This window comes from Tauraco erythrolophus, chromosome 4, assembly GCF_009769465.1.
Source record: "Tauraco erythrolophus isolate bTauEry1 chromosome 4, bTauEry1.pri, whole genome shotgun sequence".
Taxonomy (NCBI): Eukaryota; Metazoa; Chordata; class Aves; order Musophagiformes; family Musophagidae; genus Tauraco; species Tauraco erythrolophus.
Window position 1 is genome coordinate 59,061,875 of NC_141468.1, and position 24,212 is coordinate 59,086,086.

At 45.4% G+C, this 24,212-nt stretch overlaps 1 protein-coding gene across 4 annotated transcripts; it reads right to left on the reverse strand.

Annotated features, from left to right (window-relative positions):
- Window positions 1–6,205: 6,205 nt before the first annotated feature.
- Window positions 6,206–23,969, reverse strand: ADSL (adenylosuccinate lyase). Of its 4 annotated transcripts, XM_086610179.1 has the most exons (13): window positions 23,811–23,969; window positions 19,210–19,413; window positions 18,030–18,074; window positions 17,164–17,243; window positions 14,434–14,605; window positions 14,084–14,130; window positions 13,585–13,675; window positions 12,724–12,793; window positions 11,575–11,722; window positions 9,548–9,638; window positions 8,887–8,976; window positions 6,625–6,801; window positions 6,206–6,329 (listed from the first exon to the last, which is right to left on the reverse strand). In XM_086610179.1, exons 1-13 carry the CDS (start codon window positions 23,964–23,966, stop codon window positions 6,243–6,245), a joined length of 1,458 nt encoding a protein of 485 aa, XP_086466305.1. In that variant the 5' UTR covers window positions 23,967–23,969; the 3' UTR covers window positions 6,206–6,242. The 4 variants fall into 4 exon arrangements, with proteins under 4 accessions (XP_086466305.1, XP_086466306.1, XP_086466307.1 ...); XM_086610180.1 differs by lacking the exon at window positions 18,030–18,074 and having other exon boundaries at window positions 23,811–23,930; XM_086610181.1 differs by lacking the exon at window positions 6,625–6,801 and having other exon boundaries at window positions 23,811–23,930.
- Window positions 23,970–24,212: the final 243 nt, after the last annotated feature.

Sequence of the window (24,212 nt, forward strand, 5' to 3'; positions counted from 1 at the left end):
TACTGAAAGACAGATATTATGACACTCCTACCCTAGGCAGTGACAAGTGGTGCCATCCAAGGCTCTCTCCGCCATGTCCAGCATCAGCCCTGCAGGCTCACACCAGGTGAAAGCTTGATTCTCAAGCTGGTCTCATCCTACTGTTCCCAGCAACAAAGAAACAACTGCCTGAAGAATGGCTCTTCCTTGATATGGTTCCCAGCCTCCAATGGATTTGCAGTTTTAGCTGTCAGGGTTTGCCATTCTCTTTGAGGCACAAGAAAGGCCAGATACCAGTCGCTCTCCTGTAGCTCTGTTGTACTATTATTATTTGCTTTGGTATTAGCAAAACCTGTCAGATTCACCTAGTAGGAATCTAAGCAGGTCTCACTTCATTTGAAAATGGCTTTTTAAGGAAAGTATATGCCACAACAGTCAAGATTTTTCTGCTTCAGGGCTCTGTCTTTCCAGAACTCAACTTTCTGAAAAGGCTAGTAACACTCAAAACACCTCTCAGGACTGTTTGCAAAGCTCTTATTTAGCATGTCAAGACTACTTAGATCTTGTTCCTGCAGAAATACACAGGCACACATAACTCAAGAGAAAGAGAAAATAAAATATACCATGATCATTAACACTTGTAACAAAACAAGACAACCTCCCCCGAATATTTCCTGTTTCTGAGGATCTTTCTGAGGATCAGGAAGATTTCTTCTCCAGAACAAAAGGGCTGTCGGGTTACGGGCATTTTCTCTCATCTCTGAATCATCAGGTACTTCTCGGCCGAGAAACACTGCACTGACTGGGCAGTGACAACGGTTCTCATAGTCATGCTAAAACCAATAGGCTATCTTCTTTCCTCCTGTCTCATAGAACAAGTGTGTTTTCATTTCTCCTAGGATTTTGGTTTTGTTTTTTTTTTTCCCTTAAGCCAGAATCACAATTGCTCTGTTACCAATATAACTTGTTGCAGTCCGCTTTAAAAAAAGGTGAGATTTCCTCAGAGACAAAACAAACGTGGCAGGACATCCTCCACCTCTTCCCTACCTGGTGTCAACAGTTACGCAGCTGACAAGTGATATTTTCCCCAACACTACCAGATACCTACCCTGTGTAAGCCTTGTGTACCTAAAATCTTGACTGTGTGATGAAAGGGGGCACAGAAAGAAGTTTGAACAACTCTTTGTGTTGCTGAGGATATAACCCTGAAGTGGCAACATCTCTCAAGGGACATTTGGGACGCTGCACTCACTACATACAATGAAGCTATTTGTCTACCTCATCCTACTTGACCGTTGCAGAATCTCTATATCCTATCTGTTTGACCTAGGATAGGATCTAGGATCACCAGTGTGATCCAGATCAACTAGGTTCACCACTGATTTAGCTAGAAGAGCTGTGGGAGCACATACACTAAAATATAAGGTGTCTCACCTTTATCGATAAAGTTACACTACTCCTTAGGATTTTTTTTTTTTTAAGTTTTCTTTCCTCTCATGTTTTGGTAAGAAGCTTCCAATTAACAGCTAGGAAGGCAGGCATCATGCCAGTCATTTCCAAAACATTTACAACCTCAAATACAGTACCACTTGTGGAGGGGGGGTGTGTGTGTGTGTGAACTCCCCGATTTCTTTGTTAAAGCATCCCGAATACCAAACACGGTAAGCAATTTTGCAAGACGCAAATCAATTCACTAAGAACGGAACTGAGACTGGCAGATCCCTTAACCAATAATCTCTACTGTTACCATGCCACCTTGGGTAAGAGATGTTGATTTTTAAAAGCTAAATGTTTTGATTATTGCCTATCTTTTAAGATCGTCAAGGTCCTTTAAAACACTGACGTTTGCAAAAGATACCACCTTGCAGGAAAACAGGCAACAGGTCAGAAGCACGGCAAAGAAGAGAAACATAAATGACATTAGCAGAGACCCAAAATCGGAGAATCTTTTCAGTCCTCAGCAGGTGCGCAGTACTTCCCTCACCTCATTAGCTGATGTTAACTCTTATCATCCCCTGACCAGTGCAGTTCCTCCAGAAATATGCGCCTCCTCTCTGCTGCCCCTCACTGATTCCTCCGTCCTTCTTTGGAGGAAGTGTCACTATGAATGACATCTCCCTGAGATTACCAAGACACATTATCAAAACATTTTTCCTGTTTAGACAGTAATTGAGAAAGGTGGCACCTACCGTTTTAATCTGTTAAATACAGAATTAACATAACTTTATATTAACATGACACAACCTGTCCCCACCCTGACCTCTTTAATTACACATCATGCTTCTTCTCACACCCTTGCTTCCTTTTTACTTCGTGAATTTTCCAGGGTAGGAAGCCAACCTTTATTTCCGCATCAGAAAAGCCACATGCATAGCATGTGCATCCGGAAATACATAATGAAGTAGCTCTCCGTTCCAGGGACTGTTGCTTTCCAGCACACCACTCCAGACTCTGTGGCAGCTGAAAAACTACTCTAGAAATCAGATTATCCAGCAAGCAACTGTATTCTGATCAACATCTCGGCAAAAGCACAGCAGTGCCCGACTGCTGCTAGGCTAGTAGTTCCTTCTACAGTGATTTTTAAGATCCAGCCTCTCACTACTGAACACCTGCTGTTCTTAATTCCAGCAAGACTGCTTCCCTCTCCCATCTATTAGCACTAAAGGGTCCTCCGTTTTCTTAAAGCACTTTTACTACTTTATTCCCACCACCCCCCTGCCAAACATCACAGCAAGCCATGCAGATTAAGACTGAGACATCATGAAGTAGGAAGCTATGACACCACATTAAAAACCCACACACTGACACTGAAATACACTCGTTCAGAAGGAAAGCACCTACCTAAATTCAGCTATCCCTCAAAAAAATAGGAAGGAAGCAAAGCAGACATTAAGAAGAAATTTCTCCTGTCCCACCCTTACCAGCTCTGTGAAGAGACACCAGCTGTCCCGGAGCCCACAGCCACGGCCTGCAGAGAGACTTAAATCCGTGCCACGGCGGCTCTTCACTCCCTTGAATTCACATCACCAGGTACGAGGAATTAACGTTTGTCTCCCGACTTCCTCCCAACGCGAATTACAGCGGATGATCGCAGAGCCTGCCGCGTGTCTATTTACGCCCGCTGCCTAGAGGATACTGCCATATTTCCATCCCTGTTTCGTGACTGTTCCTTCCTCTCAGCCAGACAGGAGACAGACTGCCTCTCCTCTGGGGAACCTCCGAAAAGGCGCGGGCGTGGAGGACAAACGAGGATGGCAGCGCCGGACCGACAAGACCACCTGGGAGGCACAGCCACGGAGAGGAGAAAAGGCAGGTTACGGGAGAGGCATATCCCGGGGAGCCGGAGGGAGCCGGGGCGGGTAGGGGAGAGAGAGGAGAGCGCGGGGAAGCGGGGAGCGGACGCCCTCGGGGAGAACGTGCCCCCGCCAGCCCCGCGGAGCCCGGCGGTGGAGCTCCGCACGACGTGAGTCACCGCCGAAGCCCGGACCCTGCGTCAGCACAGCGGGTGAGCGGCAGCCTGCCCGGGGATGGGCCGGGGGGGCTCTCCCTTCCCCCCGCCCCCGCCCGGGGAGCGGAGTGGCGGCCGCACACCCTCCGCCCCACGCAGCGCCCCGGGAGCGGGGCCGCCTCAGCGGCTCCAGTCCCCCACCCACCCCTGTCCGAGGGGCAGCGCAGGGGGCGGGGAGGGGAGCAGCACCTCGGCGGGGTGAGGTCTGCGCGGGGCGCCCCACAGGTGTCGCGACCATCACCGGGGCGCCCGACCGCCGCGGAGGCAGGAGCGGGGCTGGCAGCCCGGAAGGGCGCGGGGCGGCCCGCCGAGCCCTCCCGCCCGCGGGCAGGACCCCCCGCCCGGCGCCGCCCGCCGCCCTCGGTCCGGCCGCAGCAGCCCCGCCGGCACTCACCCGCTGCCGTCCGCGGCGTCACCGCCACCGCCCGCCCGCCGCGCTGCCTCCACAGGGCGGGCGCCCGACCCCGACCCGGCGGCCCCGCACGCCGCTCCGGAGGACGGCGCGGCGCGCATGCGCGGCATCCGGGCGGCGGCGCGGGGCGCGGCGGGGGCTGTAGGCCGCGGCGGCCACACGGGCCCGAGACCTCGGCGGCCGCGAGGAGGGCGCGCGCGGCGGCGGCGACACGCGTCGCGCCCCCCGGCTCAGAGGAGGTGGCACGGAGCTGTGAGAGGCGCGGCGGGGGTGCGGGAGTAAGCGCTGGGGAGGGCAGCGGCAGCCCGGCCGCCACGCGCACAGCCACGGCGGGTGAAGCCATCAGCGACTGGGACACAAACCTGTTCACGCTCGGCAAGATGCTGAGAAGCCACGTGGTTCTTTTTCACCGTTCAGGTCTACATTAACTTCTCCTCCAAGGAGGGCGCAGACCCACTGCCGCTGTCCTGGTGGCATCTATCAGGGGTATGGGCTCCAGGGATACGCACCAGAATAAACTGGAAGAGCGACCTGGCCTCGCAAATTAGCAGAGAGCTGCTTCTGAAGCAATTCTTGGCGACCTACTCCAACAACCCAGGAGGGAACTACATCTCTGGCTGGTGCCTCCACCAACTCCACTGGTAAAAACAAAGTGAGGTCCCAAAGCAAGCTCTTACAAAGAGGAGCAAAAGCCTCCAAAAGGGTTTGTGTATCATGCCACAGTTTTCTAGGAGAGTGACATTTTCCCTGTGTCATTACGGTTACTCTTTTTGAACTTTCCAGGAAAAGAAGTCCAATGGCCTCACAGCTGGTAGCCTCCACCTGGCACAAAGATTTATTTCCAGACAAGAAAAGATCCTTTAGCTGTTCTTTTTCACTGTGCAGTGTTGGGTTTTTTTAATCCCACAGAGAAAGAGGAAAGTAGACCAAAAAAAGGAGCACTTCTGGGTCTATCTGTTGGCTTTTTTGGCTATCCATTTGAGTAATAGTTTGAAAATTACCAGTGTTCAATTACAGTTAACCTTTTCAAACAGATGGCTAATTAAATGTTAATAGCATGAGCAGGCAAAATGTTTTAAACACCATAAAACTCACAAACGTTTGAGACATTTTGAATGCCACAGTCGAAGAAAAAGCAGAGCAATCTAGATGAGGGGAGATCATGGCCTAAAGCTTCCCACTTCTCTGACTACTTAATATAGACAAGCCTCATTAAAACATACTGTATTTTGAAATCCTCTTTAAACAATGATGGCCTCGAGCAGGTAGCTGCTTTCGATTAGGTTTTTTTTGTAATTCTTTCCAGCAATCACACCTCAAAAAGAATCAAATAATTCTGATCATTGTTATCTCTGAGAGTCTGAATAAGTAAGAGGGAGCTTTCTCTTTTTTTTTTTGCACTGAAGCAAAATAAATGGGCTGTAATGTAACAATAATGGAAGAAGAGGTAAGAGAATCAATTCCAGTGTGAGTCAAAGGGAAAAGAGTTTGGTCCAGTACTGAATGTCCAGTAAAGCACAGACATTACAAACCAGAACATTCAGGGTCAGAAATAAGACCAAAGCTCTTGAATTTCTCTGGCATCCAATAAATTCCAACATCTTTTTTCTTTCCTTATCAGACAAAACTTACTTGCAGTACAGAATGACTTTCATGTGCCAAAGCCCACCTGCCACTCAGTATCAAGCACCTAAAGCCAAGGACCTGGAAAAGTAAATCACGATGGCTGGTTCCTAACTCACACCTGTAAACATGATTTTCAGAAGCTGCAGAGCCACAGGTAGAGTACTAAATCAGCAAGGAAGCACTGAAGGTCCACCACTTTGATGAGTGAAGTTCTATGGCCTCTCCCTTCCATTATTGCTAATTTTTCGGCCTGTTTGCTCTCCAAATCACAGTACTCTGAAGACCAGGACAACCTTTTACCATCTTTTCACACACCTGTGCAGAAAGTTTAAGAGCAGATGAATAAGATGGAAATGGGAGCGGGCTCAGTTCCCCTCACCTCTGCTCTTCAACAAGTCAGTCATATATGAACGTCAGGCAGCACCTGGCATTGCTCTTTAAACAGCTGTCAGTGCTCTCTCTGAGGGGCCAGTGAAGGGGACTGTGATAAAGTTACCTTGTCACAATCATGCGTTTCTCAGTAACTCAGCACACTATAGATGGAGGCGTGATTAAACAGCAGACAATGAATGAAAAGCCCATCTGGAATCAAGGTGGCTGTAAGCTCTGGGTGTTAAATGTACTGTGGAGAACCAAAATAACATGACACAGTAAACAGACCTGGTTCAATAAGGCTTTTATTATCTTCCCGTACCCAAACACCTTTGCAGAATATACCTAAAGCGCCAGCTCAATTTTCCCACCCATCTTGCTTTGGTATGGAATCAGCACTGGTCGAACCTCCTCCTTCAGGAACTTTGCCACCTGTTCAAGAAACACAGGAAAGAAAAAAATAGCAAAATAAAAGGTTCCCTTCTCCCCATTCAGACCTGCTTGTCTCACTGGGGTTTCTGTTTCACAGACTCCTAACAGCCTGGTAAGTCCTGGGTCAAAAATCTGAAGCCCACAAGGAAAGACAATGAAGCCAAGGAAAACGAAAGAGAGAAATGTGTCTGCCTTAGTAGTACGGGCAGAGGTACACAGTATGTACACTATCTGGCACACAAGAGGATTTAACGACGAATTGCATTACAACCTGTAACACCCATAGCTGCTTTACCTGCTGAGGAGCACGTCCAGTGAAGGAGGAGGGATCCAACAGGCTTTCAAGTTGTTTATGGATAGGGCTGAAGTAAGCATCAGCTCGGACACGGGCAATTAAGTCATTATCACCTCCTTCCTGTTTCACAACAGCAGCTGCTTGCTGGGAGAGAACACGAATCTTCTCATGGCAATCCTGTGGGAGCATGGGGAAGAGGAAAGGAAAAGAAACAAGTCATTCCATTGCTACTCACGAAACATGTTCATCCTGCTAACTTGTGCAGGAGGGAGAAACATCAAAGCAAAGGCACTGGAAGCATACAAATGAGACACGGCTTGGACTGCAGTGTCTCATATACCACTACATTAAAATAAGATTTTCTTCATCCTTCCACATCTGCCCTTTGCAGTTAAAACAGTCTGAATGACACATACGTTCCCTGTTCAATTATACCACAAACTTATGACACTGGACTCCTTTCCACTTCGTCGAATTCCCCAAATACTCTTACGAGTCACTACAGGTTTTTTTTTCAGTTGTAAACAATGTAAAACATCTACAGATTTGGAAAACAGAAAAGAAGAGAGCCTGTCCAACTCAACAAGCAAGTGAGACTATGTAAACCATGGCTTACATAAGGACAGACTGAAGGGAAAAAAACCCACACCTTACAAACCTGAGGGCCTTAAAATATTCTCTCCCAAAGAACCCTCACACAGCACTAAGACTGGCAAAACCCTTATAACAATTCTTCTGAAAGACTTCCTAATGCCTTGACTTCCTGTGGAATCAATCTGTAAAAACAAGGGAACTCATCTGTAATCAGGGACCACCTGCAAAATTAGATGCTGCCATGCTGGCCTTACAATACAGTCATATGGTTGCATTTGCAGCCATGTAAGAATCTTCTCCTCAAAAGTATTATCCTTGATCTATCTTCAATTAGGAGGAAAATGATCTCTTGCTCCTTTTTCCCTCCATCCAGAAGCCATCTTGCTCCAGCACTGATCTACCTCAGGTGAACAGATCTGTGTTCTGGATGTTTACAGGAGAGAGTTGTTCAGTAGTAGGAAAAGGAAGTGAGCTTCTATGCTATGAGGTGGGAAAGCATAGAAGATGTGCCATTCCAGAGTTCCCAGCACAGGAAAACAGAACATGCTAATGTGAATAAGAACAGATTTTATAGGTGTACTAAACTCTCTAGATTTGTAATTAAACAGCACCAGAAAGAAGGTAGAACAATAACAAACAAATTAAATTCACTACTCAATTTAATCGAAATAGGAGTGTTTAGGTAAGTACAGGATACTTTAGAAAGAGAACCAGCTGAAAAGATAACAAAACTTACCCACATGACATGACCCTTAGTACGTTTAAGTTCGGAAGTTTACTGACTGGCCCAGGGACAAGTGTCAGAGACACGGGGTCGGGGGGCAGGGAAGGAAAAAGGATGTTTCCTGACTAGCAGCATGAGTGAGCTTCCAGAATTGTTTCAAAGAACTAGACCCACATATGCTACTCAAAGCTTCTAGCAAACCCTTGCACTGTTACTATATTGCAAGTTTAACTTCTGTCCCTGATGTGAAAATAATCATAGAAGGAAAAATTACTATCTAAAGGTAAGTGAAAAATAAGCTGCTTTATTAAGATGTAAATTTGGTTATCAGCTTTAAACTGAATTGTGAAATTAAATGACAAGGAAATCAAATCTAATTGTGTCTGGATTTATTTACTGAGGAAAACATTTAATTTCAATTTGCTTGGACACAAAAAACTGAATGAAGGACCATAAACAAAGTTAATAATAAAAAGCACTATACTGAATTGGGGAAGAGTGACACACGAATGAATGGTTCAGAATGGTCTTACTTGCTTTTTCGTTAACAGCACTGATTCATTCTTTTAATTTATAAGGTAACCAACTGCCAACATGTTCCATTTAAAGAAGCCTGGCCTGTGTTCCAAGTTCCTTCAAATATTCACAAAAGGAAAACACCTACTAGTATCTAATATAAAAATAGGTCTCCCTCTTCTCCAGCACAGACGGCCAGATTAGCTCAAACACATAGTGTTCCTAACAGAAAATAGGGATCTCCACAACGGCGCTCTTCTCAGAGAGCAGCGTCTGGCTTTGCAGCACCAGTGTAATACTAATAATTCTGTGAGAGCAGGTGGAGGACAAAGAAAGGTGACGTGGTCAGGATGAGAGCCCAGGTACTTGTGCATCTCAGGAGTGAAATGCTGGGCAGTGAAGCAAGGTATTTTTGACTGCATTTGTACCTGACGATTGCCTCCTGCTTTCACCATTGCCATGATTATATTCTCTGTGGCCATAAATGGCAGCTCCTGCTGGATCCTCCTCTCAATCACCTTAAGCAAAACCAAACACAAAAAAAAAAGAAAGAAAAAGGAAACAGCATTATAGCAATCATGTAGACAACTCCAACTCCCAGTGAAGCTTTCCTCTCCCTTTGAATCTCCAGGACTGGACAATGATGCAAAGATAATTTCTCTTTTTGAACTTAGCTCTGGAAATCCAAGTATTGAAGCTGATAATACTTAGAAGTTGTATCTTGTAAGGTGCATTTCTGTGCAAAAGATCTACAACAATTTTTTTTTTTTAACCTGTAGGTAAGCTACAGAACCGTATGAGATCTGCCTTGACAGTATCTTTTGGTGGTAAGTTCTACGAACCATCATGTGATTCAGGGCAAAATATCCTTTTTAAGACATTTTTAATTTACGATCTTTTGGCTTCAACAAATACCCTCTCATGTCTGTTGTGCAAACAGAATATAGTGAGAATGGAGAGCAAAATTCGGAAACCGTTTGAACTAACAGACAAAAATGTAATCCTTTGAGTGGGAGGATTTTTATATACTTTGGCATAGTTGCAGCATTATCAAGGATGCAACACTGCACATGATATCTCCTGCTTTACCTTTGGATATACCACAAGTCCCTCGGAGATATTCTGCAGTGTACTCAGAATGATGTCAGCTGTGAGGAAAGCCTCAGCAAGACACACGCGCCTATGAAACACACACACACCCAGGGCCCCAGTTAGCAATAAAAGCCATGTTCCAGTCTACCTCAGATCCAGCTCTTTAGCTTCTATAAATAATTCTGCAAATAGCATTACCACGGCCCTGGAACTGTTCTCCTTATGGGTGCTTCTTGTTGCTTAAATGTCACAACCAGGAAAGCTAAGGAACATCTTACAACTCGCAAGCTGGGGAGACGGAAGGGGTTTTTTTGGTGGGATTTTTTCCTTTTTTTTTTTTTTATTTTTTTTTTTAATTTTTTCTCCAAGATAATTCAATGATAAATCAATGCCAGGAAAGAGGGCAGCAATTTACAGAGCCAGCAAACACATGAGACTATCTTTTCCTGTGTTCTGTGCTGCCCTGTCTGACCCTATTGTCCAGGAGTCAGACATGCTGCACTGTCATGCTGTGCTCAGTGGGGAATTTTCAAAGTGATCCATGCATTTGGTGGGGGCTTCCTCAAAGAGACCAGCTCCTGGTCACAAAGGAGGCTCCTGACTTAAAGGAAAGGAGGGAAAGGAGAGGAGCAGTGGGGACTGAGCTGTATCAGACAAAAGGCTCTGTGTCACAGTGCAGCAATTACAGCATCATCCATCTGTGACAGCGGTGCCCGGCCCATTCTAAACTGTGATCTTCTAGAATATACTAGTACCTGAATCTTGTGCTACATTTAAGGCCCTCAATTCCATCACACTGTTTTCAAAAGGACTTTGCTGGTTGCTCTCCTTTCAAAACACTTCAGCTTTAACAAGGAAAATCCAAGGCACAGAATTTTTTAATTGGATTATGAAGTGGATAAATGGCCCTTTCTACTGGATGAGGTGAAACTAAAATTTGAAACTTTCCAGTACATCTCTCAACACTTGGTAGCTACTGGGAAATAAAGACGCCATATCAACCAGCATCCAATTTCTTAGTTTTACGTTGCTTACTGCTGTCTATGCAGCTCTCTTCTTAACAAGACTAGCAGCTGTGGAGTAAAGTCCTTTTGGGGATAGATATTCCATGCTTTCATGAAATTTTTGCAGACGTTATGTTTATGGAAACATTTTTAATGTAACGTTCTCATCAACAACCTTAACACTAGACCACAGCCAAAACTGCTGTTGATCATTGTTTCAAAAGCTCCATATCTTAGCAATCTAAAGATCTAAAGATTTCTAAGATTCTAGGAGATCAAATTCTGCAACAGAAGACTACTTTGAAACTAAAACGTTTCAAAGGTAAATATGAGCTTTATGCAAATTTAGTACTAACTGGAAGATGGAAGCATTGAATTTAATTGCTATAATTTACTTGATAATAATTATAGATAACTTTTGCTCATCTCAAAATAGTCACAATGAAGAATCAGAAAACAAAGCAAGATTTGCCGAGCAATACCTAAAAGACTCGCACAGGTTTTCATGAAACATTACTTAAAAAAAATAATGTTTGTGCTCCTTCTTTAGGATCTGAACTACTACTTGTAAAGAAGAGATGAAACTAAACTTCCTTAGATTATGTGGAGGGTAAAGGGATTACAGATAAAATGTTGAATTACTCTTTAAGAAGCGAAGAAAAGCAGGGTCAAAAACCACATTCTAAACAGACAAGGGGGAAAATTTGAGAAACGTGAGTACTGTTATACTATGCTGTTGAAACAGGAAGACTAGGAGAGCAATTTAATACCACGGCTTCTGCATCCTTCCCTCTGTCTGCTGGTTTACTTTGCAGAAGATCTTGACATTAAAAAAAACTAACAGTTTTCATCTAATCTTAGAGAGGAAACCAGTTTGTAGTCTCCAGATTCTATTGAGGCTGCTTTTCATCAAGGTGGTAACTTGTGGTTTTAGTTTAAAAATAGAATTTGCTAAATACATCAAAGGACCTTTCTGCACAAGACCTTCTGAAATCGCTGCACTGCACGATCTAAACAAACCTGTTGGCACTGTCATCCAATGTTCGCTCAAACCACTGCACAGAGGCTGTCTGGAGGGGATCCAGCACCAGAGTCATCAGGTGTCGAGCCAGGCTGCAGCAGCGTTCTGAACGCATCGGATTCCTCTTGTAAGGCATAGCGCTTGAACCTGTGAAAGGAGAAAGAGTGATGAAAACAGGACACAGAAGTACTGCATTCAAGAAGAGATGAAGATCCTCCCCCAGATAAGAAAAATGTGTCAGGAATCATGTTTTGACTAAAGCCTCAAAACATGATCATTTTCTAAGGACAAAACAGAATAAAGAAAATGACACCACCATGCTTCCCCTTCAGATTAGAAACATCCAAATGTGGGGAGAAAAAAAGTGACGAGACACTTTGACTACCATGTAAAAAGAATAAATGGACTTAATTTTTCATGCAGTATTTAGCACCATCTCTCCAGGCTACCCATGTCAACCTCAACAGTGTTCAAGACCTCATCTGCTCAGTAACATTGTCCTTCAAAGTCAGATACTTACACCGCTGCCTGTCGCTCTGGTGAATGGCTATCGAAATCAACCATAGAACGTAAAATGGTTCAAACAACAAATACGACTAAGGCTTAATTTGCTGATTCAATCCTATGCAACTATTTAGGGTGCCTGCTTGAACTTTCTTCCAGACAAGAGCCACAACTCTACGTTTCCTTCTCCCCCTCTACCAATGTCAGAATCACATCACTGATATTGTTCTGGCAAGGGTCCAGCCTAGTTTCATTGTTCCAAATTTGTCGGTTTATAAAGACCAAAATGCTGAGTCAAGCTAAAAACCTACAGCTCCAATTAGCTTCATGAGGAATGGAAAATACTAAGTACTCCTCAGACCCAAGTCTTCATCTGTGGAGAACACATGACTGCTTCTGCTCTCCCCCCAAACCTAGGAAGTGCAGAAACACAATTTTAATTTTAGTTACTTAATATCCAGAAAACTTTGGATAAAATGCTTTTTTTTTTTCCTTTAAAAAGGACCTGAAATACTAACAATGTCAAACCTCAGTTAATTTAAAGCAACTTCTGTCAGTGACATTTCTAAGTTTGCTTAAAAGGCTGCACCAATATAAATGCAAAGATACATACACCGGTCCAAGAAATGTCTCCCATTCCTTACCAATCTGTTCTTTCTCAAAAGGCTCCTCTATCTCCTTCAGGTTAGCCAAAAGACGAATGTCAGTACAAATCTAGAAAAAAGCCCAAGAAATTAAAAAACAGAACCAAACTAACACACACCAATATATACTCCTGTTAGTGTTCTTGGAGAAGTGTTTGCACCTGTGTCCGAGAGGTAAACTGGGGGGACAGTGAAAAATTTGACAAAAAAAATTGACACTGCAGTCATTCTTCCCGGCCTAAAAATCCCAGTCAAGCGAGCATAAGGAAAAAAAGGTGCCCCCTGTATTAGAATAAAACAGGACTCCAAGAAGGGCAAACGTTTGCACGGAATGGAAGAGATACCAGGAAGGCACAGTGAAAATGCATAATAAAATTACACAGCTATTTGCAAACACAGATAACACGTGCCCACTGAACCAGTCAGCCTATAAAACTACACCAGAAGAAAATACCACAGATCACTTCAGCCCAAGGGGAGGAGGAGGGAGGGAACAGAGATAAATCAATGAAAAGAACCCACAAGGACAGAGAGAATAACACCATTATCAGAGGAGCAATTAACTAGGAACAAACAGTGAAATTTACAAACTCCACCACCAGAAAAGACATTTACTCTAATTGGATTTAGCATAGATCAGACTAGTATCTGGAGTGGGATTTTATTGGCCACTGGTCTTAAGATCTTTGAGGTTTGACTACTAGGCACATACCCAGCAGTGAATTTACATGATCACAAACAGAACAGCTGAACAAGGCATACCAACCAATATTTCTTGAGAAGAGCATTCTCCACCATGAGCACCTTCTCAAGATCTAAACCACTCCTCTCTCTTCCCACATATACAAATAGGGCACTCACCTTGTGTATGGACGCCCCCATACTGGCCAGCGCAGACAGGACTTCAATATCTACCTTGCGACTATAGGTCTGTCCTGTGACCATGTAAGCCCTAGAAATAAGCACAGAAGTCGAGTGCTCCAGGCACATACAACTGTACTGCAAGACTGTGAGCAAGGAGTGACACGGCTTTTAATGTGAAGGGCTGTCATTCTGCCCTGATAAGAAAAACTTTGATTCAGGCTGTCAATTGCTTGTGGCAGCATGCAGATGGGAAGGAGAGAAGCAGAGGGAAAATGGACAGCCATGCTTTGACAGAGAAACAAGTAGAAGTGGCCTGTTTATGAGGCGAAGTTTCCTGCAGGAAGCTGCAACTTGGAATGGAACATGGCAGGGGGAGATTAGTCAACAGCAGCACAGGTGTCAGTTTGGCAGCTAGTGGAATCTAGGCCAACATGGACAGCAGGAGTTACACTTTGTTAACACCAAATTTAGGTGACTAAGCGTGCTTGTTACATACCGCTTAAATCCTGCCTTTGCGGTCACTAATCTGTCCAGCTCTTCAACCTCAGGGTGAAGAAAAAAACAAAACAAACAGATCTCAGAATGCAACAACTCAGGAAGGTCAGCAACAGCAAAAAGGATCCTTTGCTTTTCTGTTTACTGTCAACAAATGTCTCACTTGCTGAGAAGCACCCCCTCCTCAAATTCTGCTCACTTTCACACAGGGCCTTGTCAGTGGGCCTCAGAGGGACTGCAGTGCTCTTGTGAATCTGATGCCAGAATTGGCATGTTCCCCCAAAGAGAACAGCATTCCAGAGGGGAGAACTGTGAAGAATGCAAGTCTACACCCTGGGCTGTCTGACTTACTTTACTATGGTCTCCCTCAAAGAGCTGCAAGAAGCTGGCTTGAGTGCCCGTGGTGCCTTTTACACCTCGAAAGCGTAGGTCATCCCGAGCCCGCTCTAAGTTGCGCAGGTCCATGCACAAGTCCTGAATCCATAAGCAGCAGCGCTTCCCCACAGTGGTGAGCTGTGCAGGTCTGAAAACAAACAAGAACAGAGCGCGACTCATTGACAATTTGCACAAAAACTCCACAAGGTCCATACTTTGCTGCTGAGTCTACTACTGTGAAGACCTCCTTGCAGGTTGGTCTCTCTGACTCCTCTGAGCAGAAATTAAAAAGATCTGTCTTGTGCCTGATCTAAGGAAGAAATTTTTTACAACAAGGGTGGTGAAACACTGGAACAGGGTGCCCAAAGGACTTGTAGACACCCCATCCCTGGAGGTGTTCAAAGCCAGGTTGGATGAGGCTTTGGGCAACCTGGTGTAGTGGAAGGTGTCCCTGCCCATGGCAGGGGGGTTGGAACTAGATGATCTTTGAGGTCCCTTCCGACCCAAACCATTCTATGGCTCTATGCAAGAAGATGTAACACGGCATATGTATCACCAGTAAATGGTACTGAAGATATAATCACTCTTTTCAGGAGTTAGATGTAATTACATCAAGAGAAAACAGTAATAGTGGTTTCTGCGCGTTAGGGGATTGAGAAATAAGTGCGAATGAGTATCTGACAGTGTTCCACTACTACAGCCTTTCAGAGTTTCTTAAAGAAAAGCCACCGGAGCCCCGCTAGGCAGAATACGGAAAACGGGTTTCACGGCGTTTTTCCAGAACTCTGTCAAACGGAAAACCCTCCGCCGGTGCAAGCAAGGGCCCCCCACGGGCCCGGCCCCGCTCCCGCTGCCCGGGCCCCGCCTCCCGCTCCGGCAGCCGCTCCGCCGGCGGCGGGCGCCCCCTGCCGGCCCGGGGCTCCGCCCGCAGCGGCGAGGAGCCGGGGGGCTGGTGGCAGAAACAGGGGGCGCGTCTATCCCCCGCCCTAATTCTGCTCGCCCAGGGCGCAGGGGCCATCCCGGCTAACGTATAGCTCACTGGTGCGAATTTCTCAGTGCAGAGAAATTCTGTGGACACGCTGTGATTTTACATGATGTCTCTAAGGGACTGCTGCTCCTTTTCACTCATCGTAACGCACTCCTCAGCCTCTGGGCAAACATGCAACAATCAGCAATACTGTTTGTTAGCCAGCATTTTTTGTAGGGCCTCCACCTTGAAATCCGCAAGGTTCAACCACACTGTCCTCCTGCAAACACTCTGAGGAGAAAATGGGGGTGTTAGCAGAGCCTAGAAGTTGAAATATTTCAAATGATCCACATGAACTCCAAAGACAACCTCTATATATTTCAATAAAGCATATGCACGTGAACAAGGTGCTCCTGATTAAGCTCAGATATAAAAAGAAAGCACGCAAGATATGGAAGCAGGTTTGGAATACAGAGAAACTGTCCAACACTGCAGAGATGGGATTAGGAAAGTCAAAGCCCACCTGCAGTTTAATCTGGTGTGGGATGTGAAAGGCGACAAGAAGGGCCTCTGCAAGCACGTAAGCATCAAAAGGGAAGGCTAGGGAAAACATGGACCTGTTTGTAAATGGGGCAGGAGCGCTGCAGAGAAAGGACAGAGAAAAGGCAGAGGTATCAATGCCTTCTTCATCTTAGTTTTTACAACTTCACCTTGCACACACTTCTGCAACACTCCTTTGTACTCTTTCCAAAGGCCAAGATAAAACTGAATCCAGAGAATACTCCTCCAAAAAGCTGTGGATGAAGAGGGACCTAGGACTAGAGCTGATTGAACTGACGTGGCATATACAGCAAGACACTTAATCAGAGACCTGACCTGATGCTTCCCCCTCTCCTTCAGGAGAAATTCCAAAGTGCCAGACATTGAGTTTTTCACAACCTGTGCTTAACCTCCCTGCCTCTGGTGTTCTGTATTAGTAGAAGATCCAGGCTTACCTCAAGGTGTACAGTTTAACGCCTCTGAAAGCAAACTGTCTTCATGAAGCAGCAGATTAATCTACCCTAACAACAGACCTATCCAGATCTCACTGTCCTTTGACTCAGTAGTCTGCCTAAAAATATCCTATTGTATCCTAAAAGCAGTCAATGTCAGAAGTGGTGCACAAGAAGTGTAAGTTTCTCAAGAAAACAGTGCTGTCCTGTTAAACAGAATAAATTCTTCCTGATTCCTCCCAGGGATTCATAGAGAGATGTATGAAAACTGATGGATCCTGAATCATCATTTTAGAAGAAAGCTTCAGCTATAGTGACAGAGTAGCTGTAGTACTGAGTAGCCAGTAACAAACCTTTCTAAGCTGCAGTTGACACTAACTTAACTGACAGAAAAACAAACATAAAGAAAATGTGACTGGAAGAGATGCTTACTGCAATTCCCAGTCGAGTTTTTTGAAACAGCCCAGAATTTACACAGGCATGTGTGCCAGGAAGTCATTCCTTACGAAGCGTGCTAAAACAACTGCTGACAGCTAGTCAAAGCAACAGTTCAACTTCCTGAGACAAGGCTGGAGTTAGGCACATACTCCTTTTCTGAACCACCACCACCACCATCTTAATGATGTTCAGCAGTACCAACTGCCACTGGTGAGAAGCAGGAAAAAGAAGGATGAAAGCAAACTGTAGCAGGTCAATTTAACCAAAGCACAGCTGACAAAATCAAAGCAAGGGCCGACGGCTACTTACTGGTAGTGAGTGAAGCCCAAAGTAGGCAGGTCAGCATACTTTTCAGCAAAGTCGGCCAGCCGGCTGATCACCCTTGCGAGCTGGTGGATGCAGGAATGATAGAAAAGCAGTGGAATGAGGAAAAAAAAAACCAAACACCACAGCAAAAGGTAGCATGCTTAAGCACAACAACATTGTGAGCAAAAGGGCAGGGAAATAACCATGCAATCCTTGAATACTCCTCTCTAATTGCAGAATATGATATGTTTCATTTTTTCGGGGCACGCACATTATTTTTGCTTGCTACAAAACTCAAGCAAGAGATCATACAAATGGCTGGACTTAGCTCAAACGAGTCTAGTCCTCGTGCCCAACCCAACCCTGCAGCTGGTTTATCCCTGGGTATTTTTTTTATTCCTGGGATTGGTCAGAAATAAAGCTGCTTGGGATATAACTGACACAGGTACAGTCCAGGGCAAACTGGGTGCCAAGACACTCAGGTCAGATACACAACAGTGCACTACACTCCCACTATATTTGACCTCAGAAAAATGTATTATACAGCTTCTTGAACGCTGACACATTCCTAGGAACGTAGTTAAGGGGATGCCTAAGCTGACTCTGAAAGCAATACAGTTGTTTTCTGAAACTAGTACCCGTGGCACAGATAAACAAGGAGACACTTATAATTCCCACGGTGAGCAAAGAAGCTTTGGGGAAAGGCTTGAGAAAGGAATGGAAGATAATGGTTCACTTTCTTGAGAATAACTCAAACAACTCCTCCTAGCTTCCTAGCAAGGCCTAGGAAAATCCCGATTAAACACAGACTATTCATAGGACATCAGTGCTGCCTGCTTCAGAAACATTGTGCACAACTGCTTTCTCACCTTGGGTAGCAGCAGGTTAAACCCATCACGGAGGACAATCAGATCCTGAAAGAAGCAAAGAAAGGAAGGTTGGGCCATGTCTAAAGGACTAGACATAACGACTTCTCTCAGAGCGGAAACAGATCATTAAAATACGCTTTGTCTGCTCGTAAGTCTCTTATAAAGAAAGCTCTGCTTTTCTTCTTGTGTCAGAACTTGCAGAGAACTTGCTATGATAAAAATGCTGGATCCATCATTGCTCCTTCTATGCTATCCACAGAAAGACATACTGGGCAGTTGAAGACCCATTTCCGTTGACTGGGCATCAATGATCATTTTGAGATACTCCTGATGGCCGTGGAATGACAGACTAAATCGTTCATCCTAAGCAGAAAATGCAGGCACTGTAAACTAAAGAAAGTAAGTGGACTGATCGGGCAGCAGTCATCTTCACGCCTCCTTTTGAGACTGAGGTACAGGTAGGTGACAAGTGTCACAAGGAAGGTGGTTATTACCCAAAAGCCAAACAGCTTTGCAAAGTAGTAGGGTAAAAACAATCACGCAGCAGCTTCTTGTACAACAAAACCAACGTGAAGGTGCAATGACTCGGACACAGGGGAACAGCAACATCTACTGAGAAACTAGGTTTTAGTTTCCACTCCGTTTTAGACAGGCCTTCCACAAACATTATACAGTTCTGTAGAACAGCAGTACTTCCTTTTTCACGTAACAGTAATCCATTCTCTTGGCCACTGAAAAGTTTTGTTTACTCTGAATTAACACAGGGGTTCCAAGCAGCAGCTGAAAGCTCATGGGCTGCGTGTATCAAAAGTGGCCTTGTTTTGTAAGTCAGTCGATTCCTGTCCTGTTGGCGTAACTGACAGTTCACACATTCCTGCAAGCGTTGGCAATTCAAGATCTCTTACCTCCTTGAATATTTAACATGCAAGCAGAGCTTAGGGATCAGTTAGTTTCTAGACAGATCTTGCTTCATATCAAAAGAAAGAAGGCAAGGGGAGCTTGCCTTCCTAGGGTAGCTAGGATGAAGGGGAATTAACTTCAACAGTAAAGCTAATAAAAATGTCTGAAAAATCTATTTAATATTATTTTACAAAGACAAATTTATAAAGAGCTATCAAGTAAGCAACTGTAGCTTTGTTTTGCCAGCTCTGCAGGCAGGAAACCAAAAATATTATATTACCGTATTATCCCCCACGTAACAGGAAGTTGCTCCAAGGTGAATGATGGCTGCAGCTTTTGGACAGCAGTGGGCAAAGGTGTGAACGTGGGCCATCACATCGTGACGCAGCTTCTTCTCTTCCTCCGCTGCCATCTTGAAGTCAATGTTGTCCAGATTTGCTTCCATCTCCTGTATCTGCTCATCTGTGATAGGAAGCCCAAGTGACTGCAAGGGGAAAAGAACTTCCTATTTCTTTTTGTCTTTAAGACAACCCAAATTGAGACAGACGCTCTTTAGATAATTCACTCCCATATGACATCTCACGGAAGCATGACAATATGGCAAAACCAAAAGCTGTAACAGCGAATGCTTTCATTCTAGGGTTCTCCAACCTTTTCCAATAGGACAGGACAGTGTTCATGCTTAGCTGTTCCTCTTAGGCTTCGTACTTCCCTCAATCATGTAACATCTCTGTGACAACCACAAAAATGGAGACGTGGAGAAAAGTGGTATAAAAATAGTATAGCTTTAACTTCTTTTAATGAAATTTACCCTTTGGGTAAAGAATAATCCAGCTACTATGTGACAAGATAGCTTGCGTCAGGTAAAACTCTTTGGATCACAACTAGACCTATGCAACTATAAACAGCGGGCTTAGAACATAAGGAGAGGTACATATGGTTGTACTTCTCCAAAAGTCCTAAAGTACTTAATGTCAGTCTGAATCTGGAAGCTTAGGAAATCAGTTACTTGGTCTGGAAGCAGGAGATAAATGCTCCTAGTTCATGTCCAAAAACATTTGCCAAACTTTTTCAGCAAGCTGACTTAAAAACAGAGCAAGATATCAAACCACAGAATTATACATTGGTGTAACTCTTGCACAGCTCTATACTTGCACAAGATAACTAAGCTGAGAAAAACATCTGTTCCTGATACTAAGTTTAAAAGTCTCGTAATGAATTTGGCATCACTGCCTTTTCCGAATTAAAACGCTGTTTTCTTGCACATTAGTAATTACAAGTCACTAGCGAGGAAGCTTCAAGGATACAAAATATCTCAAACTGACCGAAAAAATGTTTTGCAGATCTGGAATCTGGAACTAGAGAGGACGGTAAGTGAAGCAGGTACGTCTTCAAGGTCCTCACCAGATAATTAGTACCCACACAACTTAAAATATGATGCTGCAAGTGTAATCACACAACCATGAATGTCCATGTGAATGAGGAAAAGTACCTGGCCCCAGACTGCTGTCTTTGAGGTGTACTGATGCAGACAATAACTGCCTGCACAGGCAACTCAGCTGGCAACACAGTCTTGTGCCAAGATGAAAATCTCACGCCTTGTTCACACATCCATGATCTGCTGGGAAAAGCTGACCGCAGCATGCAGTCACTGACAGCCATACAGAGAGGAAAGAACGAACCCCCGAGAAACGAGACCACCTGTCACGAGAATACATGCAGGGGAGGGTAGTGACAAAGAAAGTGCTGTTCTCGCGCATCAAGAACATCACGTGAGGCCTCTTACCTATGAGCTTTTGCTAATATCGACAGTACCTCAGGAGGAAAGCAATCAAGCATCCTTCAAACCTGTCTATCTAAGAAAACTAAGTAGGAAAACTACCCAAGGGAGAACACGGGGTTTTCTCCAAACCACTACAGGTCAGTGATGCGCTCTCCGGGTTGTGCTTTTAAGATGTCTTTCTTCCAAGGCTGTTCCAATACTTTGATATGCCACTGCAACAACATGTGTGACTGTTCGCTCATCCCTATTCCTAAAGGACAGAGCAGAGCAGGCAGATGACGTGGAACATCTCCTGCAAACAGAATGAGAACACTGGGCTCCTGATCTAATAAAGAACATAGGACAGAAAAATAATGAAACTTAGATTGGATTAAAAAAAAAAAAAAAGATCGACGGTTACTATAGGCTCTTATAAGAGAGAAAACATTCAGAGTCCACATGTGCAAAACATTTCATTGGTCAGTTTAATGCTGCAGGATGTCAAAACTACTTCTGCTAGAAGGAAAGGCTCCATTAAATTTGTACTTGTCTTTCAAATAACATACTGTTCAGGTCAAGAGCTCAAGATTCAAAGAAAAGCAAGCGGTATCGTAATACAAATGGGTTTCTGTTCAAAAAGATAAAGTAGAGTTTTGGGATGGGTATGAACTCACACACTTCAGCTCTTAACCCAAACTTTAACAACTATCAGTTGGGAAAAGATTAGCTGAAGGAGCTCGCTCTTACTAATCACACATTTTGCTGAGTCTCCTCTTCCAATCTCCCGGTATTACCTACTGCAAGGAATGAAATACAAACTCTAAGGATTTTCTGTCTAATTCAGTTTCCAGTGAAATAATTTTTCACTTCTTATTTCACATATTTCAAGTGGACTACTTGAAAATTTCTCCCACAAGCAGGGTCAATATTGAAACCGTTTACCTGGCCCTGTACTTCACCTAAGATTTATCGCTAAGCTGCATGTCACTCTCTTTTACTATCTCCCTGCAACTTCCAGAAAACTCATGGTTATATCTTCCTAATATTCTGATTTACTGCAAAATAGGCATCTAGGATGACTGGAGAGGCTTGAAAGATAGTGAGGGCAGTGAGTACTACTAGACTAAATATTGCCCACAGTTCTTTTTAAGATACCCCAAAAGAAATATTACGTATCTTCAACAAGGAACCTGGGGAAACTGCTTACACTTATCACCAGCTGACCACTGACAGAGCTAACAGGTGCTGAAAGTAGCTGACTCTTGCTCCTTTAGAACAGAGCTGACATCAGAAGACCAACTCCTCTGGAATGAGGAGACAGATAAAAATAGTAGTCTCTCTCTTCCCACTATGAAAAGGTTGCTCAAGAAACTGCAAGATCTGTTCCTGCTTTCTGGGAACAAAACTCAGGTGGCAACGGGTGGGAAAGCAAGGGTCAAGAGACAGGGGAACCCCAAGCAGGGGAATCCCACGAAGTCTCACATTGGTTCTCTCAGGAGCTTGCTTTCTCCTATTGGGCATGTCATGGGAACAGCAGAAAAGGTGATGATTATCTGCTGGAATTAATGTGACAGTGTTTAAATTATCATGCTCTGAACATGCAAAGCTCCTCAAGCATGCATTCTTGGTATCGACACTTCTTGTACTAGATGAGATCTGCAGTCTGCTCACTCCCGCATCTCAACTGCGACAATACCTCGCACGTGGTATTTCAGAAGATGACCCCTACTTAACACAGCTCTACAATGACATCTTCAGCTTCTGAAAACATCACGTTTGGTGCAGCGTAGTATTGATGAGGCCACTATAGTGGTATGATCCTTGGATGGAGAAGGAACTCGTTAATGACACTGCGTACCACTTGTTCATTCTCCAGCATGGTGCTTCTCTGCTCTCACACTAATAAAACCAGCCAGACAACTGCTTCCTAACAACCCCAGTACTTCAAAAATGGAAACTGAAGAACTCTACACAAAACAAATGGGCAACTACCCAGTCTGAAGGTCACAGCTATCCTGTCAAAAGGTAGAGTGGTTTTGTGTCAGTTTTTTGTTTGTTTTTTCAGCAACGTATTACAACGCTTTCACTGTCAAAAACCTGATGAGAGAGTCTTCCTCTCAGTCACAAGGAATCAAGTTAGCCCACCATAAAAAGTGACTGTGTCTCAACTAAGTAGCAATAATTAGCTTTACACATACCCCTTACTGGGACCAAACTCAAAACAAGAAGGTTTAGCGTAAACTACGTTTTAAAAACGCTAACTCCACACGCACTCCCACTCCACTAACAGTCACACGGACAAACTCTGTCTCTGCTTCCTAACAGCTAAACTGATACCAATCTTTTGTGCTATCAGTTTTTTTTGCGGTGATCGGACTGTCAGAGACGTCATAAGCGAGGGTAGATGTTCTGAGCACTTCAGCCAAAAGCGAACTTATCTCAGAAACAAGGGCTATCTTAGAACAACTGGCTGCAGATGCGTGGGGCGGTCCGGTTGGCACCGGCTGAGGGAAATCTGATTGAACGTGAGGACAGGTCCCATCGGTCGCACCTCCCGAACAGTAAACAGCCGAGCACTAGGGAAGGACGCCGATGTTTGCTCAGATGACAACCGCTCCCCCCGCCAGAACTGCTTAGGCAAAGGTTTTGCAAATCTAATTTCACAAAGAAGGCAAAAGTGCAAGGGGGAGGGCACGAGACGAGCGGAGATGATTTGCCAGGAGGCGGCCGGTACGCGGAGGACTGCGGACCAAGGGCTGTGTAACACCGGGCTCGCATGCTCCCCCTCCCCTCCCGGAGCGGGGCCTGAAGGAGGGGGCTCGGGTCAGTTTTCTCCCGCTCACCCCGGGCAGACCTAGGCCGCCGCTCGGTCTTCCGTTTCCCAAGGGCAGCGCTCCGGGACGGCACGATGGGCGGTTCCCGCCGGTTCCCGCGCCGCGCACACCCAACCAGCGACGCGCGAGAGGCTCCGACAGCGGCTCCTCGCAGCCGCCGGTAACGGGCCCTCCGCCGCCAGGGCCCCAAAGGGTTACTGAAGGGAGCGGGCCGGGGACGTGAGGACGATCGGCCGCAGCAGCCCCCCTCGCCAGGGCGCGGAGGAGGCCCCATCCCGCCGTTACCTTTTCAGCCTGCGCGAGGTAGAGCCAGAGCCGACGCCAGGTGCCGAATTTCTTCCTCTCGCTGAAGTTGAAGCCCATCTCGGCGCTGGCGTATCGCGACACCAGCGGAGAGCGGTAGCGCGCCAGCGCGTCCTCCTCGGCGCCGGGGGTCGCCATGGCAGCGGCGAGACGGCAGCGCGCCCGCCGGCCGGGGCGCGGGCAGAGGCTGTCGCGAGGGGCTGCCCCGCCCCCGGCGCGGAATACGGCGCGGCGGAGGCCCCGCCCCGCGGAGGGGGCGGAGGGAGGGGCGGGGGCGGCGCCGCCGCAGCAGCCGCGTACGCGCCTGGCGGAAGAAACGTGCAAAAACCACGAGTGTTAAATGCTTAGCAGCCAAACACATTTATTAGTCTTTTTCTTTTTTTT